This window comes from Motacilla alba, chromosome 2, assembly GCF_015832195.1.
Source record: "Motacilla alba alba isolate MOTALB_02 chromosome 2, Motacilla_alba_V1.0_pri, whole genome shotgun sequence".
Taxonomy (NCBI): Eukaryota; Metazoa; Chordata; class Aves; order Passeriformes; family Motacillidae; genus Motacilla; species Motacilla alba.
Window position 1 is genome coordinate 4,894,633 of NC_052017.1, and position 17,138 is coordinate 4,911,770.

A 17,138-nucleotide genomic window follows, 5' to 3' on the forward strand; every position below is an offset into this window, starting at 1 on the left:
TTGCCTGTGGGCTCCAGACATTTTCCAGGGGTCAAGTCTGCTTGTGGGTCCCAAATCATTGTGGGGTTCAAAGCTCTGTGATGCCCAAATCTCTTTTGGGGCTGAACTTTGCTTGTGAGTCCCCAGCCCCTTATGGCCCTCAAGCCCTTTGAAACAGCCACATCCATTCTGGGGTCCAAGCTGTGCCTGTGGGTCCCAAATCCCAGGCAGAGATCCAAGCCATTTGTGGGGTCCAAATCCCTTTCAGAGTCTAAGCCAACTTGTGGGTTTCAAGCCCCCCATGGGACTCAAATCTGTTTGGAGCCTAACCCTTGTGTGGGTCACCAAACCTTTGCATGGCTCAAACCCCCAGTGGGACCCAAATGTGTGTCAGGGTCCAGGTTTTGCCTGTGGGTGCCCAATCCTTCACGGGCTCCAAAGCCCTTGAAGCATCCAAACCCTTTTTGGGCTTCACACCCACTTCAGGTTCCCAAGGCCCCTGTGGTACTTAAATGCATTCTGGAGTCCAAATTGTGCCCATGGGTCCCAAATCCCAAACTTTTGCAGGGACCCACACCCTCTGAAAGGTCTGAATCCCTTTCAGGTTCCAAGCCTGCTTGGCGGTCCCCAGCCCCCTGTGGTGCCTGAATCCATTTTGGGGTCCAACCTTTGCCATGTAGGTGTTCAAATCCTTGTAAGACCCAAAGCCCCTGTGGTACCCAAATTTGTTTTGGAATCCAAGTTTTCCCTGTGGATTCACAAGCCTTTGTGAGCTCTGAAGCAGCCAACACCCTCTTGCTTTGGGGTCCCCAGACTTCCGTATGCCCAAATATGTTTTGGGGCCCATGCTGTGCTTATGATTCCCCAGCTCCTTGTGGGACACAGCTTCCCTGTGGGACTCAAATCCATTTTGGGGGTTCCCAGCACCCCATGACCACTTGGGGGGTCCAAGCAGTACCTGTGACTTCCCAAGCCCTTGTAGTACAGACACCCCTCTTTGGGACCTAAATCCATTTGGGTTCTCATTGGGGGTCCCCCAGCCCTGTGTGGTGCTCACACACACTTTGGGGTCCAACCTGTCCCTGTGGCTCCCCAGCCTGTTGTGGGACACAGCTCCCCCATGGGACCCGCAGCGGTGCGGGGAGATGCGGGGCGGTGCAGGGCGATGCGGGGCGGTGCGGGGCGGTGCAGGGAGATGCGGGGCGGTGCAGGGCGATGCGGGGCGGTGCAGGGCGATGCGGGGCGGTGCAGGGCGATGCGGGGCGGTGCAGGGAGATGCGGGGCGGTGCCTCCCGCCGCTCCTGACTCAGCGCCCCGCCCGGCGGGGGCAGGAAGCCGGGCGGGCCGGCCGGCCCCGCTCCTGTCACCGCCTGCGTCAGAGCCCGGAGTTTTCCACTGACGGAAAAGGGCAGCGCGGGGCGGCGCAGCCCGGCCCGGCCCCGGCAGCGGAGCGGGAGGCGCCGCGCCAGGCACCGCCGCTGCAGCCGGAGCCGCCGCGCCGACACCGCCGCCGCAGGTAGGGACCGCGGCGGGCAGCCGGCGCCGGGATGGGGATGGGGATGGGGATGGGGCAGCCGGCGTGGGCGGCGAGGGGGAGGCTCGCCTTTCACCTCCGGGGGCTGCGACTGCGGGGTCCGCTCGGTGCGTGCCCAGCGCGGGGTTCGGCCGCCCGGAGCCGGCTCGGAGCCGTCCCGCCGGCCGGGGGTCGCTGCCGGTGCCCGCCGCCCGCTGCCGGCGGTCGCGCCGCCCCGGCGCCGTCTGGCCGCGCTGCTCCTGCCCGCGGGCGAGCGGAGCCCGGCGGGGCTGCGGCTGGGGCTGAGCCGCCGGGAAGCTCCCGGAGCCGCCGGGGCAGCGGGACGGCGTTCCTCGGGGGAAGGGGTGGGGGGTTTGCTGCGCCCCCGACCCTGCCCCCCGCACTTTGCCATCGGCTGTGCCGTACAGACGCCCGAACAGCTTTATGATATTTATTAGGAGTAGCGCAGAGTTCCCTTCTCACCCCTACCCCGCTAAGTCCCGGCTCCGCTCCATCCCCGCGGCCGCGGTTCCAATTTTTTGATGTTGAGAGAAAGGTTGGGGGGGTGGGGGGAGCCTTGCCGGCTCGCTCTTCCCCAAATCCGCCCGGCTGGGGATGCTTTCCCGTCGCTACAGCAACACCTACCGACGGGCGCACGGAGGGACCGACGGGCGGACAGACGGAGCGGGGCACCCCCCGCCTCCCGAAATAAGACATCGCGGCTTTTACAGCCCACCTGACAAAAAGGAGGGAAAAAAAATTAAAAAAAAGGATACCCCGTCTCCCGCCCTCAACTACTAAGTTTTCTCAGGTTTTTATAATTTTTTTGCCTGCCCCCCCTCCCTCCCTCCTCTACCCCCGGCATCCTCAAAAGTGTCTGTCACCTCCGAGTTACATAATGTCGCTGTAGGAAGAGGCTGACACACAGGGACAGCCCTTTCCTAAAGCAGCTCAGCCTTCCTGACGCCTGGAATGCCAACGCCTGGGTGGGATGGATGGAGGGAAAACCCTCACGGCCGTTTACAAACCTCGAAGTCACAGAATGAGGGAATCCTTAAGGCTGGGAAAGCCCTCTAAGATCCCCGAGTCCAACCCTTAACCCAGCACTGCCAGGTTCAGTCTTATAATTTGTTATCAGGAATTGATCACCAATTATTAATTGATTTTATTACTTTATTTTCATGAAAATTATTTCAGTTTTGCTCTGCTGAGCAGTTTGCAGAGGTAGCCCGTCAAGGTGTGTGTGGGGTGGGGGGGCGGGGTTCTTTTCAGGATGGTTGGGTTTGTTCTCCTCCCGGAGAGACTCCGCAGCTCCCGGCAAAGGCTTTAATAATTCAGCGCAGGAAATGCGTGCGTATATATAGCAGGGAAGGTAACGCACAGCGTGTACCTACAGGAGGACAAATATGGAAACCTGGTGTGAATTATTCATGAGGTGTGATCAAATAGAGGATTTTCCTAGACAAAGCACACTTCGCTGTTTTCCTGTTTGTTACAGCACAATCTGCGCCGAGTACATCCGAACCTGCTTTCATTTTGGGCCGTGTCAGATAACCTTTAATGTACTTGCTGAAATCTCTTATTTACCTTGCAAGCTGTCAGCAAGAAGTAAGGGCTTGGTAGAAAAATCTGACAAGCCTTTTTTTTTTTTTTTTTTCTTTTCTTTGTGGTCTTCCAAAAATTAGGAGATGGAGTAAACACTTGTGCTGCTCCTTCCGGGGAAGGTGTTTTGCCTGTTCAGTCTCTGACAGGAGCATAAACTCGTGGTGCTATGGACTGATTCATGCTCCCACTCCGCAGCACGATGTACTTTGGGTTTTGCTGTTGCATAGTAGGCAGAGGCTATTTTTAACCGGAGCAAGGTTATGAAACCTTAGACCCAGCTGGGTGAAAATAATCTGGTCTGAACTGGAAAGCACAGCTTTATGTGGCTGGGAACACGCGTGGGACTGTCCCCTGGAGGCTCCTGGTGGGATGATCCCGCTCCCCTTGGCTCCAGTCAGCCCCGAAATTGGGAAGCGCTGTCATCGGGAGGCTGTCACGGCGGCACAGGGGAAACCACTTGAGTAAATATGCAAAGAATTAAAATAGTTAAATGATTGAGCAATGAATCAGTGCTGATAGTGTGGCGATTATTAAATAACCCTGAGGTGTTACTGGGATCACCACTGCTGTTAGACATCAGATTTCTGGGATTGCTGAGCGGCAAGCTCAGCTCCGCAGCACTTTTTGGGGGATTCTCACGCCGAGATCTCTTTGCCCACAAGAAACGGCGGCGTGCAAACAAACACCAACCCCAGCGCTGCTCCACGAGCTGCCCTCGGAGCCGTACCTGGCTAAAATATGCGGTGGTGTTTTTTAAACTAATATTTACTCCTGCTAGACCTGCACAGCCACTGCGGCTCTGGGGGAGGGAGCGGGAGCTGCTCTGACTCATGGCTGAGCACGGTCCTGAGCTCGCTCCCAGCAGCCGAGCCCTCATCCCGGTGTGCTGGGAAGAGTCCACCTTGGTGTGCTGGAATAAGTCCACTTCGTCTTCCTGGGCTACAAGCAGATGGCTGAGCTTTAAAGTCGGCAAACCAGCTCAAAAAGTGACCAGAAAACAAATACTTTTAGTGCACCGTGCTGAGTTTTGGGGGAGTCGGAGGGATTGTTGTTTCCTTGCTGTTCCCTAAATCGCTTGGCAAAAGAAACTTTGCTGTCAATAACTCGTGCACAGATCGGGATCCTTCCATTCTTTAGGATGCTCCACCGACCAACCCCCCAAAATCTGAAATACTCTTGCTCCTGGGTGTTCTCCTGCAATCCCATGGGAATTGTGGCACAAGCAAAGGCAGCTGCTGGAGTCGCTGTGAGGAGTTTGCTTTGCTGCGCTTGCACTGCTGCGATCGCCTGACGCTTCAAAGCACATCTACAGCCCCAAAACACAGCACTGAGACATCTTCTCCTCGTTATTCTGCCCAAAGCCTCTTTGTGCAGTCTCCTGGAGACTGGACACTGGTAGGGGTTTTTAGTTGCCTTCCTCTGCACTTGGCTAAACAAATGCCAAACCTTCTTAAATCTAAATTACTCGAAATATTTACTGTTGAGACGTCGTCCAAGAGGAGGATAGTTAAAACATTAATTCCTTGCATTCCTGTGTGTTAGGGCTTTACCCTGCAACTTGTTGGGTGCCAGAAATGGGACTTTGCAGATTGGATTCCCTTCCCCCCAACTGGACTGCCCCCTCCTATTCCCCCCCACCCAAACTTTAATGCTTTAAAAAAAAAAAAAAAAAAAGGAGGGAGAGAGAAAGAAAGAAAGGAATGCACATCTGGGCTAAATATTTGTTAGAAAGTATTCCCAGGATAGTGGGAGTTCTGGTGCCAGAGAGGAATTCCTGCGGGTTTGATCCATTGCATTATGTACTTGTTCCAAAAGCTGTTTTCAGTAAAATAGATGAGTAAGAAGTCTTAGCCAAGAACAGAATGTCTTTTTTGGCAACTGAAAGGAAGATAGGATTATTTTATTTCAGGTTATGTAAAAAAAAAAAAAAAAAAAAAAAAAAGAGGGAGAGAGAGAAGGAGAAGGTGGTAAAATCCTGCACTCAGTGGTGCCTGCAGAGATTTGCAATGGCAAACTCAGATATAGATACTTATTTTTTCCATGCTTCTGTGGACATTTTTGGGACTTGCTTTTAAGGCACTGCTGTGGGTTTAAGGTTCCTTGCAAAATTACTGCAATTAAAATATCCTCATTGTGTCTGAATGGGCCTCTGGGCTTTTTTGGCTGAGTGACCAGTGGCCTTGGTGACATGGCTTTAAAGGCAGCATCCAAATTGCTGGTGTGAATTCTGTCTCCACATGCCAGGGTGAGGAGGAGAGCAGAGGATTATCCTGGCTTGGACAGTAAAATGCCCATCTGGAGGATGTTTTGGGGTAGGGTAGAAACAGACACTGATGGGTGAAGCTCCACTACGTCTCTCCTGAGAAGGATTTGAAAATCTGGCTTGGAAAACATGACAGCCATAAATCAGCAATGAGGGGGAAGGTGTAACAGGAGAAAAATCACTGTATTTTGGCTGGTGGGCAGCAGGTTCACCAGCTTTTTCCCATTAGCTGGGAATCCTGTTTGCACAACGCCTCCTTTGCATGAACAAAACAATAGGTGTCTTGAAGAAGACAGCGTGCCAAAAGTGGTTTTTTCCCCCTATCCATTTGGCTCGTTCTCATAGATGGGGAGCTGCACAAACCTCCCTTCATCCTCCTGGCTGGTGATAGTATTTAAAAAATAAATAAATAGAATTGCACCATCTTATGCACAGCTTGCCTTGGCTCTGGCTTGGTGTTTGTGTTCGCTGGGTTCTCTGGCTGGAGGAGAGCGCTCTGGTTTCCCTCTGGGCTTGGTTTGGGGGGATGTGGTGCAGCCCCTGATGGGCTGTTGGCTTGGCAGGTGACCTGAGCATCAGGGCTGCTGCATCTTGGGTCCTGCCCTGGGAATTATCCCTGTCTCAGTAGCATGACCTTGGCTGCTCCAGCAGCCTCCCATGTCTCCCACGGGACTTGGATGTGGTCAGCATCGCATCTCTGAGGGTGTTTGCTGTTGGAAATGTGTCCTACAGGCATTTTAGGGAGCTGGTTCCTCCCTCCCTTGGCTATAGTGGCATCCCTCACTGTCTTGTGGAGCATCCTCTCTGCAGCAGGAGCTGATGCTCTTTCAAGCCACATGTGGGATTTTTTTTTGCAAAGTTTTTGCCCGTTCCAGGTGGACAGTGGGATCTGGAAACAAAAAGCAGCCCAGGCTTTGGTTTGGACCCCTGCCATGGATTTGGAGAGTTTCTTTGCTCCTAATTGTTTCTGTCTCATGTTTTTCAAGCAAACCTGAGACAGAGCAGGAGGCGCATACACAAAAACAAGGCAAATAAAAAGTTTGTTATTTGCAGTTTTGTGGCCACCTGTGAGCTCAGCTTTGCCATGGAGCAGGCAGGAAAGGGGTTAATCCAGGTGTTGGGTAGGACATGTGCTGCTGGGGCTGGAGGGTGGCCAAATCCACCTTCTCTGCATCTATTTTGGATTAAGGCCAAAAAAACAACAACCCCTCTGTGGCAAAACCACCTGCAGCTCCAGGTCTGTTGAGGAGGAGGAGGGATGGAGGGATTGCTTCTCCCCAGGTTCAGGGGGACGGACTGGCCCTGTAAGCACGCCTTGCAGGGAATGATTAACTCCTCCAGGCCAGGGAAGTGCTTCAGCCAGGGCTTTTTTGACCTTTAAGGTGACTATTGTCTCCTGGGAAGCTGGTGGTAAACATAATTAGGGAGGGTTGGTGCAGGACTTGGAAGGAACTGTTCGCTCCTGTCCTGCAACGTGATCCTGCTTGGTGCTGTCGGGACACTGAAAATCCCATGGTGGGGAGGTTCTGCCACTGGTGTGGTGTCTGTGCTGCCTCCTCAGGTCTGTCAGAAGGGCAGGTTTAGTGCTTTTTTTGTTTTGTTTTTTTTCTTTTTCAGAGGCTTAAATTAACTTCAGACATGCAAAGCGGGGTGAGAAAGTGTTTGGGTTGCAAAGAATCGATTTGGCCAGTGGAGAAGTTTCGTGTGGTGGGAGGGGATGTGAACTGGGTGTCTGGCACCCCTGTATCTGCACTGTCACCATCCCAGGGCTGTCTACTGTCCCAGATTATCCAAATTCTAGGGATGCTTTAGCTTTTGTGTATTATGGGGTGGCTGGTAGCATCCCACATTGCTGGGGCTCTCCCCTCCTTGCTGGAAGGAGTTCCTGGGCTGGGGCTGCATCCCTCCCACCGTGGTTGTGCCTTACAGTGTGGTGGGATGGGGTCAGAGCAAGCCACCCCTCAGGCAGCAGCCTGGCTCCCAGCTCTGGGCATGGCTCACTGGCTCCCAAATAAGCTGGCAGTGGCTTCTGCAGGAGCAGGGGGAGCTGGGCTGCTGTTGCCAGAGTCTCAAAGGTGGAATGATCCATCATCAGTGCAGGAGCACCCCAGGCTGAGTGGGTGCTGATGTCCATTAGAATCATAAAATATCCTAAGTTGAAGGCACCTACAAGGATCATCAAGTCCCAGCTCCTGGCCATATACAGGACCACCCCAAAAATCCCACCCTGTGCCTGAGAGCATTGCCTAAATGTACTGTAGGCAAATGCTGTAGCTTTTGTGGGTCTTATTTAGCCTCCCAAATTTGCACAAACTTTATAAAAGCAAAGTTTAAAAGATGCAACACAGTTATTTTTGGCTTTCTTTTATTTTTTTTCCTTTAAGATGAGCTGGGGCAAAGCATGCAGGAAATTTAGGAATCTAGGCAAGTACAGAGCTCCTTTGTTTTTAATTAGCTGTGTTGTTTTTAATTGCTTCTATGCTTGATACATAACCCAGCCTAAACAAGAATAGCTTATTGAATGGGGGACTGACTATGAAAGGCACCGTGAGGAGAAGGGCTGTTCTTCACAGTTGATATATTTGTATTTCAGTGCTTCATTTAATAAGTCTGTTTCCCCGGGGGGCTGTAGCAAGTAAATCATGCCAACAGATTGTTTTCTGCAAACTGGCTTATTTTTGTAATTAGCAAGACGTTAAAGCTGTAACTGCATAGAAAGCGATCTGGGTGAGGAGTGAACATAAAAGAATTAGTAAGCAAAATGTAATACTTACTGTTTGATGACATTCGTGTTGATTGGATTGGTTTCTGGACAGTTTGTTGTCCGGGATAGTCAGTTTCTTCTCCAGTGTTGTGAAATGGGAGAGAAATTCACAGGTGTGCACAGCGGGTGCAGTAAGATGAGGTGTTTCAGGGGCAGCACTTTTTGGGAATCACGTCTGCATGGCCAAGTGGATCTGATGGGGAAGCCTTGCTGGGGGTTACAGCTGTCCTGCTCATCACCAGAAACTGCCAAGATTTCCCTGGATTCATGTTGCTTTTTTTTCTTTTGTTTTCCAGTTATATGACAAAAACGGCGTCACCATGAGCGGAGTATTGAAAAGGAAGTATGAAGAGCTGGGGGATGACAGCACCTACTGCTCCTCCTCCTCCTGCTCCCCCCTCTCCTCCTCAGCATCCTCAGGCTGGGACACTGATGAGGAGAATTCCCGTGGAGAGCCCAAGCCCAGCTCTGCCTTAATGTCCAGCTTCACCCGTGAGTACCTCTGGCTTTCCCAGGATCAGCCATGCCTCTGCATGGGTTTTTTGTAGGGTGGTGGTGGGTCACCACCACACAGAGACCCCCTTGGGGCATACCTTTATGGCTAGAAGTGGTTTTGGCACCTGCTACCTGTCATGACACGGGTTTATAATCATCCATCCTCCTCACAGTGGTTCTTCCTCAGCCCTTCCTTCCAGCATTTATTATTCCTTTGGCATATTTTTGCTGAAGTCCAGGTTTGCAGGAATAGAAACCCAAGGATGGGTGTGCAGAGGCATGTGGGTACCTCCAAGCCTGTGCTGCAGGACCATCCCACCAACCCTCAATTCCCTGTCAAGCTGTTTCACAGGCAAAGCCTAATCAGACAGTGAAGGCCTGTAATGCTCTTTTTTTTTAAAAATGATTAACCAGTAGCGTAATTACCATTTCAGAACTTGTTTCCTACGTAAATTGGGTACTCTGCCAGAGAACATGACACGTTTGACATTGCCTGCACTGCTAGCACAGATAAAAGCTATTTTGTTTTCCCAGCAATGTAAGTTTGGAGAGCTTTTAGGAAAACACACAGAAGGCAGTGTTGTAAAGCCCTTTATCTGCCGTGTGAAGGGAAAAATAAAAAGTACAATAGAAGAACATCTTCATGGAGGAGAAATAGTCCAACCTAGTAAATTATACTGAACACCCACTGTATGTAGCAGTTAAGGTCCACTTAGCAGACATACACAAACACGCAGTGGTCTGAAAAGGCTTTAGAAGTCTTGTAATAATAAAGAGTCTCATTCTTGCTTGTCTTCCCAGGTTTTGTGACAAAACAATGAACTTTTTGTATTCTCTGGCTCAATTGGAAAAGGGTCAGGAATGGGAAAACAATTTCAGAGGAGGGGTGCAGGGAGAGAGAAGCAAATGCCAAAGTGCAGCAGCTCGGCCGATAGATGATCGTGGTGGTTAACTTGCCTTCTGATAAAGAGCTCGTGTTTTAGGAGATTGAGTCAAGGTTATTGTGAAAATGCAACACACAGTGCAAAGATATGATCAGAGTATCAGAGTGACTGCAGGGCCCAGTGTGAACCCCCAGCTATTGAGCAGAAGCTGCTGATACAGCTGGGTGAACCCTTCTTTTTTCTCTTTTTTTTTTTTTTCCACATGAAACCGAAACACAATATTTTGGCAAGTGAGACCTGTGAAATGTGGGTGCAGTTAACTGTCCGGTCTTGCACTTTCACAGCCTTTGGGGCCCACCAAACCAGCCAAGCCCTCGGGTTGTTGCAGTCTTTTCCTTGGATCCCGCTGTAGGGCTGCTTGTGGCTCTGCCTCCCAAAGAGCAGGGCTTGATCCCAGCTCTGCAGCAGTCACCCATGCTTTCTGGGTTATTTTTTTCAACCAAAAGCAACCAAAGCCACCCCTGCAGTAGCAGAGAATGGGACCAGAACTACCTCCCCACCACAGATTTGGGTGTAGCTGGCTCTTGTTCCTGCCACACTCATGCAGCTGGGCCTGGCTTTACTTTCCTGGCAGGCCACACTCGTGGAAACTCACTGACTCTGAACCTGCCCTGGCTAATTAGTCCCCCTCCGTCTACTGTGTTTGCATGTGCAGCTGTGCAGGGCCAGGTATCTCTGGGGAGGCTCTGCTCTAAGAGATGTGTAGCGTGTTTCAGCAGTTTAGGATAAACCAGAGTCATGTATTGCCATGTTTACCCGGGGATCACCTGCACAAAGATTAACATCTTTGCAGCTGCTCTCAAATGAGTCTCTTGAGAATAAACCATAGATTCAGAGTTCCTCCCAGTGGATGGTGAAAGGAAGTACCAGAAAAAACAGCAGTTTGGGTTGTTTTCTGCCCTGCCACAAAAGCTGGAGCCATGAAGCACCAAGGAATAACAATGCCCTGGCATCCCAGGTGCAGACCAGGGGCTCCTGAGCGTGGGGCAGAGTGAATTTAGGGAGACAGATGTGTAGGATGGCTGGTTGCTTGTTCATTATGCTCTGCCACACGTGAAGAATAAGCAAATGGATGTTCCTGGGGGAAGTCAAGCGGGAAGGAGGAGCAGCAGCCACCTTGTAGGGTGAATGTCATCAGTGACTCTGGTGCAGCAGGGCTTGGCTTAGCTTCTTCTCCATCCTCATCCCACCTCTGAAGTGTTAGCTCCTAAAACACCACCAAGCAATGTTGTAGCCTTGTCCCAGTGTGTCCCTGTTGAGAGAGTAATTACAAGTCCTGCCTGTTTGTAATATTTCTATTCCATCTGCAGCATGGCAGCGCCGACTTAGTGCTTTTTCTTTTTTTAATTCTCCCCTTTTTAGCCACGTCAATCCTGAAGAAATCCAAGCGACTAAAGAAGAACAATGTGGAGTTTGACCGGGTCACTGTGTTTTACTTCCCACGCTGCCAGGGCTTCACGAGCGTGCCCAGCCGTGGGGGCTGTACCCTGGGCATGGTGAGCAAACACAGCTCCTCCCGGCAGTTCACGCTGGCAGAGTTTTCAAAGGAGCAGGAAAACGTCCGTCGCGGCAAACTCGAAGAGAAATTAAAAGAGGAGAAGTTGGAAGCGTTGAAATGGAAAGTGAGTGAGGAGCGTGGGGCTGGGTGGATGAGGAGCTGGTGGATGCTGTTGGTTAATTGGCCAGTTTTTAGTAAGAGCCTCTGAGACCTGGGGGCATCAATCCTTAGCTCTCAGTTTGGGTCTCCAAAAAACACAGGCTCCAGTGGGGGATTTTCATTTAGTTCTCCACCTTTGATAAGTGAAAAGACATAGAAGACATTTTTGCTCTTTTGGTAGTACCTCTCTGTCCTGGGATCCACTTGAGACTCTTCTTGGCATCTCCCAAAGTCTTTTCATTTCTGGCTTAGATACTTGATATCCCAGGACACATCTCAGTCAGGTGTCAGGTCTTTGTGGACCCTGACTTAGATGTTGATCCTGAGGTTGGCCACCATGGGGGAGAGGTCATTCCTTTCTTGTTTCCCCTCAGCTGGGGGGTTCCAATGGCTCTGAGTCCCAAACAAGCCCCTAACGCTTTGCCCATTTTTTGCCCTCAGCTAACCATGAACGGCACCAAGGAGTCCGAAGAGGCCAACCAGCTCACCATCGAGGACATCTCCGACGACGACATCGACGTCAGCAACGTGGACCTGGAGGACGGCTTCTTCCTGCAGCCCTACCCCGCCAAGAAGAGGCGCGCGCTGCTGAAGGCCGTGGGGGTGAAGAAGATCGACAAGGAGGAGAAGCGGGAGCTGCACAACATCCGCCTGTCCCGGGAGGACTGCGGCTGCGACTGCCGCGAGGTCTGCGACCCCGAGACCTGCAGCTGCAGCTTGGCAGGCATTAAATGTCAGGTACAGCCTCACCCTAGGCCTGGGGAATGCTGTGGCTCCAGCTGTGCATTAGAGGAGGGGGGTGTGAGCAAGCTGGACAGAGCTGGGGCAGCCTGTAAATCCATCTGCTCCCACCTGTGCTTGGCGGTGAGGAAAGCTCTTGGAGCATCCCTGAGGCTGCAAGGCAGGCACTGCTTGAAAGCGTTCTCTTCCCAAATCACACGTGCAGCCATCCCCACACTGCAAGGAGAATGTCCCTGCTTTACATTCCCATGAGATCCATACCTGCTCGATCTCCTGTTGGAGGTGGGCCACATGGGAGTGTCTGCAAGGAAGAGCTCCTTGCTCCTCACACAAGGCTGCGCTTTCTCCCCCTCCCCCAGGTTTTATTTTTAATTCCTTTTTCTTCTGGTGTGTGTCACAAATCCCAGTGCACTCAGGCGAACGTGGGAGTGTCAGCTGAGCGTCAGCCCACAGCGGAGCTGTGCAGGCCACCTGCACAGTGGGATAATCCCCCTCTTTTCAATTAGTGAGTTATATTTTTCAGGGTATTTTTTGCGGGTGCCTGCCCAGCTGTATTTAGGGAGCCTCATTCCCTATTCTGGGCACTGCTTTCTCCCTCGGTGCCGTGTTTGGAAGCTGTGGGTGGCGGAGGTGGGTGCACACGGGTGCTCCATGTGTGTGTCACAGCCCCCCTCTAGTGGCTGCTGCAGATCAGATAGTGAAATCATTAAACAGCAATAAAAAAACTCACTTTTGCTCCCTTATGTCTCTTTTTGGACCATTATATTTTCCTCGGGTTTTTTTTTGGAATCTTTTTTCTTCACTTGTATTGAAATCCAACTTTTATGACACCTCTTCAAAAGAGCAGGGTGTCTTTTTTTTTTCCTTACTGCTTTTAACCCCCTCAGCTGTACTTAGTTTCTCAGGGCAGACAGTCAGGGGCAGTTTTGATTTTATGCTACTGAGTTCAATCCTAACCCTCCCCCTCTGCCTCTCCCTGTTGCCAGATGGATCACACCTCCTTCCCCTGCGGCTGCACCAAGGACGGCTGTGGCAACACCGAGGGCAGGATCGAGTTCAACCAGGCCCGCGTGCAGACGCATTTCATCCACACCATCATGAAGCTGGAGCTGGAGAAGCAGCAGCAGAGCAGCGAGAAGGTGGCGGAGGCCGAGCCCCCTTTCCGGGAGCGGCTCCCTCCGCTGGGATGCGCGGCAGGGAAGGGCTCGCTGGAGGAGCGTGCGGTGCCGCTGGCACCTGCCTTCCAGTTCAGCCCCGACCTGGAGGCCCTGGGGGAGAACAGCTGCAGCAGTGACATGACAGACTCCTCCATCTCCTCCCACCCCAGCGAGGACCTGGAGGAGCCCTACGAGAGCCTTCCCTCCGACAAATCCCAGTCGGATGTGGATGACGACGGCTTGGCGCGCATCCTCCACTTCAACGACTCGGATGCCGAGGAAGAGAGCAGGCGTGGCCAGGATGACCTCGGCTGCTTCCATCCCACCGACTTCTTCATCGAGGACCACGGCAGTGAGGCCAAGCCTGTCCCTGGCCACTTGTCCCACCTCTCGGAGTGCCTGGATGAGAATGCCAACCAGGACAGCGGGGGTTTGCTGGAGGATGCAGCCCACGGGAGGTGCGATGGGCTGTCCTGCTGCACCTCCTCCTCCACTGAGCCCTGCTCCAAGAGCTATGCTGACCTCAGCCTTTCCTCTGATTCCTTGGATTTCTTCCAGTCCTTCTCGGACTATAACTTGGGACCCCTTTACAACTCCTTAAAGGAGTATGAAAACCTGGATAACTTCTCAGCGCTACAGTTTCAGTTGCCTAATTTCCCTGGCTTCCCGCAAGCCGGAGATCAGGGCTCCTGTTTCTTGGAGTCCCTCATTGGTTTATCCGAATCCGTCCCTGAAACCCCAGCCCCTTTCACAGACAATCAACTTTTGGAGGATGCCATCAAGTCATCACTGATGGAGACAGTGAAGGTGTGAAACACTGATGTGGCTCAGGCAAGGACCGATGCCAAAAGGAAAATGGAGGAACAGTTGGACAGGCAAACTTCCACTGAAAGGATGGTGTACTACTCAAATATAAGGAGGAAAAAACAGCAACAGCAGAAGACTTTCTAAGCAAATTAACTATTTTTGGTCTTTATACAACGTGGACGTTTTGACATACTGCAGCTACAATCAGTTCTCTCGCTGTTTGTGCAAAAATTTCTAAACTTTCATGACGGGGTGGGGAAGGGAGGGAGGGAGAAAGACTTTCACATGAGAATTTCCTTGTGTTTTGTACGAAAAGACCTGTTGAGAAAAACTCCTCGCTAACGTTGCCAGTCGTCCATACATACAGCCCCTTCTAGAAACGTTCCAGTGTTGCAGGAACTTTTTAAGGCAATTTTTGAAGCCGTATTTATTGTGAAAATTTGTGGTTTGCGTAAGAGTCGGCCCAACACACTCTTACGTTTAAATCTGACGAGGTTTACAGAAGAGATCCATACACTATATACATAATCATTCTTCATCTATTTATTGCAAATTCCAGAATTTAACTAGCCACTGAAGCTTGAACTAGCATGAAACCTTATTTAAATTGGTGATACCTCAGATGTATTATGTGTACAATCATATTTTTTTGCATAATATATCTGTATTTATTTATTTTCTACCTGTAGTACGTGAATAGCACTGTGGTTTGTCGATGACCTGGAAGGGCAATAAGGTCTTCAAGAGGAAGATGACCCTGGTTTTTCTGAGTCTGAACGATGTTGGCTGTTTGGTCTTCACTTCACATTTCTGAAAACACTGAACAGAAGTTGTGTGTGAGGGGAGGGACGAGGGAAGAGTTTGTGCACCATCCCTTGGTTCTCCCAGCCTTGTCGTAGACATGAGAATGGTGTTTGGTCTCCATATTGTCATTGTGGAGAGCAAAGCAAGCAAAACCTCCAACTATTTAAGAAGTAACATTAATACTAGCACGAAACAGAACCCAACCCCTTTTTGTAAATTATTTTATAATTTATTTAATTTCCTAGGGATTTGGCCATGAGATCTTTCCCCATCAGTTATGGTGCCTGAATATGCAGAGGAACTGTCAGCAGCGGTGGGGAGGTGGAACCATAAGGACCTTGGCAGCCCTCATGGGGGGTGATTTGAGAGTAAAGTCAAAAGAGCAGCAGTGCTCAAGCTCCTCAGCAAGTGCTCCTTAGGACTCCCCAACACCGAGGATGTCGCAGCTCCAAAACCCAGTGGGTCACGCTGATTGTACTGTATTTTTAGATAGGTGAATCGAGTAATTCAAGGAAAACAGATGGATATGAAACTTATTGAGTTATTTATCCTGTGAGTACAGTTTCTGAAGACCTGAAGACCAAGCTGAAAAACTGAAGGCTTTTGCTTTTTAAAATGAGAGAAATCTTTGTGTTTAGGAAGGATACTGGAGGCTGCCTTGGCCTTTTGCTATTTAAGTCAGTCTGAGAGCATGACACTGTTTGGCCACGAGATGTAACTGGACAAAAAATCTGTGCATCAGTGATACACTAAGTGCCTACACCAGTGGTATGGAAAAAGCAAAACGGATTTAAAACCTATCGGCTTTAAATTCCCCCTTGGAAAATTTGGTGATGGGAGTGATTCCTGGCATTACCAGCACAGGAGGAGGAGACAGTTCTGGTGTCCCCAGCTCTGCTGCCCTGGGAGCAGCTGGAAGGAACTTCTGGGGGTGCAGAGACACACAGACAAGGGAACCAACCCCGAAACATGGATTTGAGGATTTTTCCATTGGCTGAACTGTTTCTATCCCCGACCACAGGGATGGTGCTCTTGGATACCTGCTCTTCGACAGGTGCCTCACTGCAAACCTGCCGGCAATTTAGGAAACTTCTGGCGTAAGAAACGTGGGTTGCTTGGGTGTTTTTTTTAAAAATCTTTATTATTGCTATTTAATTGTACATCTTCTCTGGTATTGAGCCGGTCAGTTGGAAGTGGAGCTGACCCCCCATGGCCACGGGCGGGTCCTGAGCCGGCGCTCGCCGCGCTTCCTCCCGCAAGGCATCGCCCCCGGGGCGACTGTAGGAATACTACTGGCAGATGGAGGATTTCCTGGATATATCTATTATTATTATTGTTGTTGTTGTTATTGTTATTATTATTATAATTATTATTATTATTTTTATTATTATTTTTCATTGTCATCATTGTTTCTTTAGACTGAAAAATCCCCTTTTCGGTTATCTCCTAGGTGGTAGTTCCTTATCCTCCAGACTGCATCAAAAATTACTGACAGTTGAAAGTCTGGTAGCCTTCTGTATTTATTGGCACTAATATATTTTGTAACATTCCTGGATTCTCTGCATATATATATTTATATATATAAAATATATTCCTGTATTTTATATATATATATATATGTACACACACACACACACACTTTTTTAAATGAATTATTGGGATTGACTCCTGCCTTGTGGATTTTTTTTCAGTAATTTATTCTTTTTATTTGTGTTGGTGCCAAAAAAGAAAAAAAATAATTTTTTTCTCTTTTTTTTTTTTTTCCCCCAGGGCACTGAATTGTAAATATATAATTTTTTTTTTCTTCTTGGTATCTGTGTAAAAAGTTGCCTGTTAAACAGTTTAAAAACTGGGTATTTATTGACACAATCTGTAATTATCTAATGTATTGGTTGAAACACTTTGGTTTCAACATAGCTTTATTTTAGCTTTCTTTGTGTATATATTGTGATTATGTTGCTTAAAGGTACAAGTTAAAAAAAATGCTTTATTTTTACCTTATCCATTTGCATTTGTTTATAAAAAAGCATATTTGTCTACAGCTGCTGTCTCTCATTTCATCAAAGCAATATGAAGAAATTTCCATTACACTTTCAATAAAAGAATTTTGTTTGAATATGGTGGTGTCGTCACTAATGTCCTTTGTGTGACACAATAACCTTTTCTCTTTTCCTTAAATTAAAGTAAAAAATCAATGCATGGGTTGTGGTTTTCCCAAACTTTTTGGCCTTGTGGATGGTGGCTGCTTGTCTCTAAGGCATGATGGAACAGACAGTCATGGTAGCATCCATATCACCAAGGAGAAATCTTGGGAAACCCTGGAAACCACTTTCCCTCCTGGGCTACAAACCATTTCTCATTGCCCTGTGGCCCCCCTGGGACCTGGAAGGATGCAGCTGGACAGAAGCA

At 49.7% G+C, this 17,138-nt stretch overlaps 1 protein-coding gene across 1 annotated transcript; it reads left to right on the top strand.

Moving 5' to 3' along the window:
- The first annotated feature begins 1,317 nt into the window (after positions 1-1,317).
- Positions 1,318-16,845, top strand: CSRNP1 (cysteine and serine rich nuclear protein 1). Its single transcript, XM_038129007.1, has 5 exons — positions 1,318-1,495; positions 8,421-8,616; positions 10,926-11,185; positions 11,662-11,958; positions 12,948-16,845. The coding sequence occupies exons 2-5, from the start codon at positions 8,445-8,447 to the stop codon at positions 13,929-13,931; spliced, it is 1,713 nt and encodes a 570-aa protein (XP_037984935.1). The 5' UTR covers positions 1,318-1,495; positions 8,421-8,444; the 3' UTR covers positions 13,932-16,845.
- The last annotated feature ends 293 nt before the right edge of the window (positions 16,846-17,138 follow it).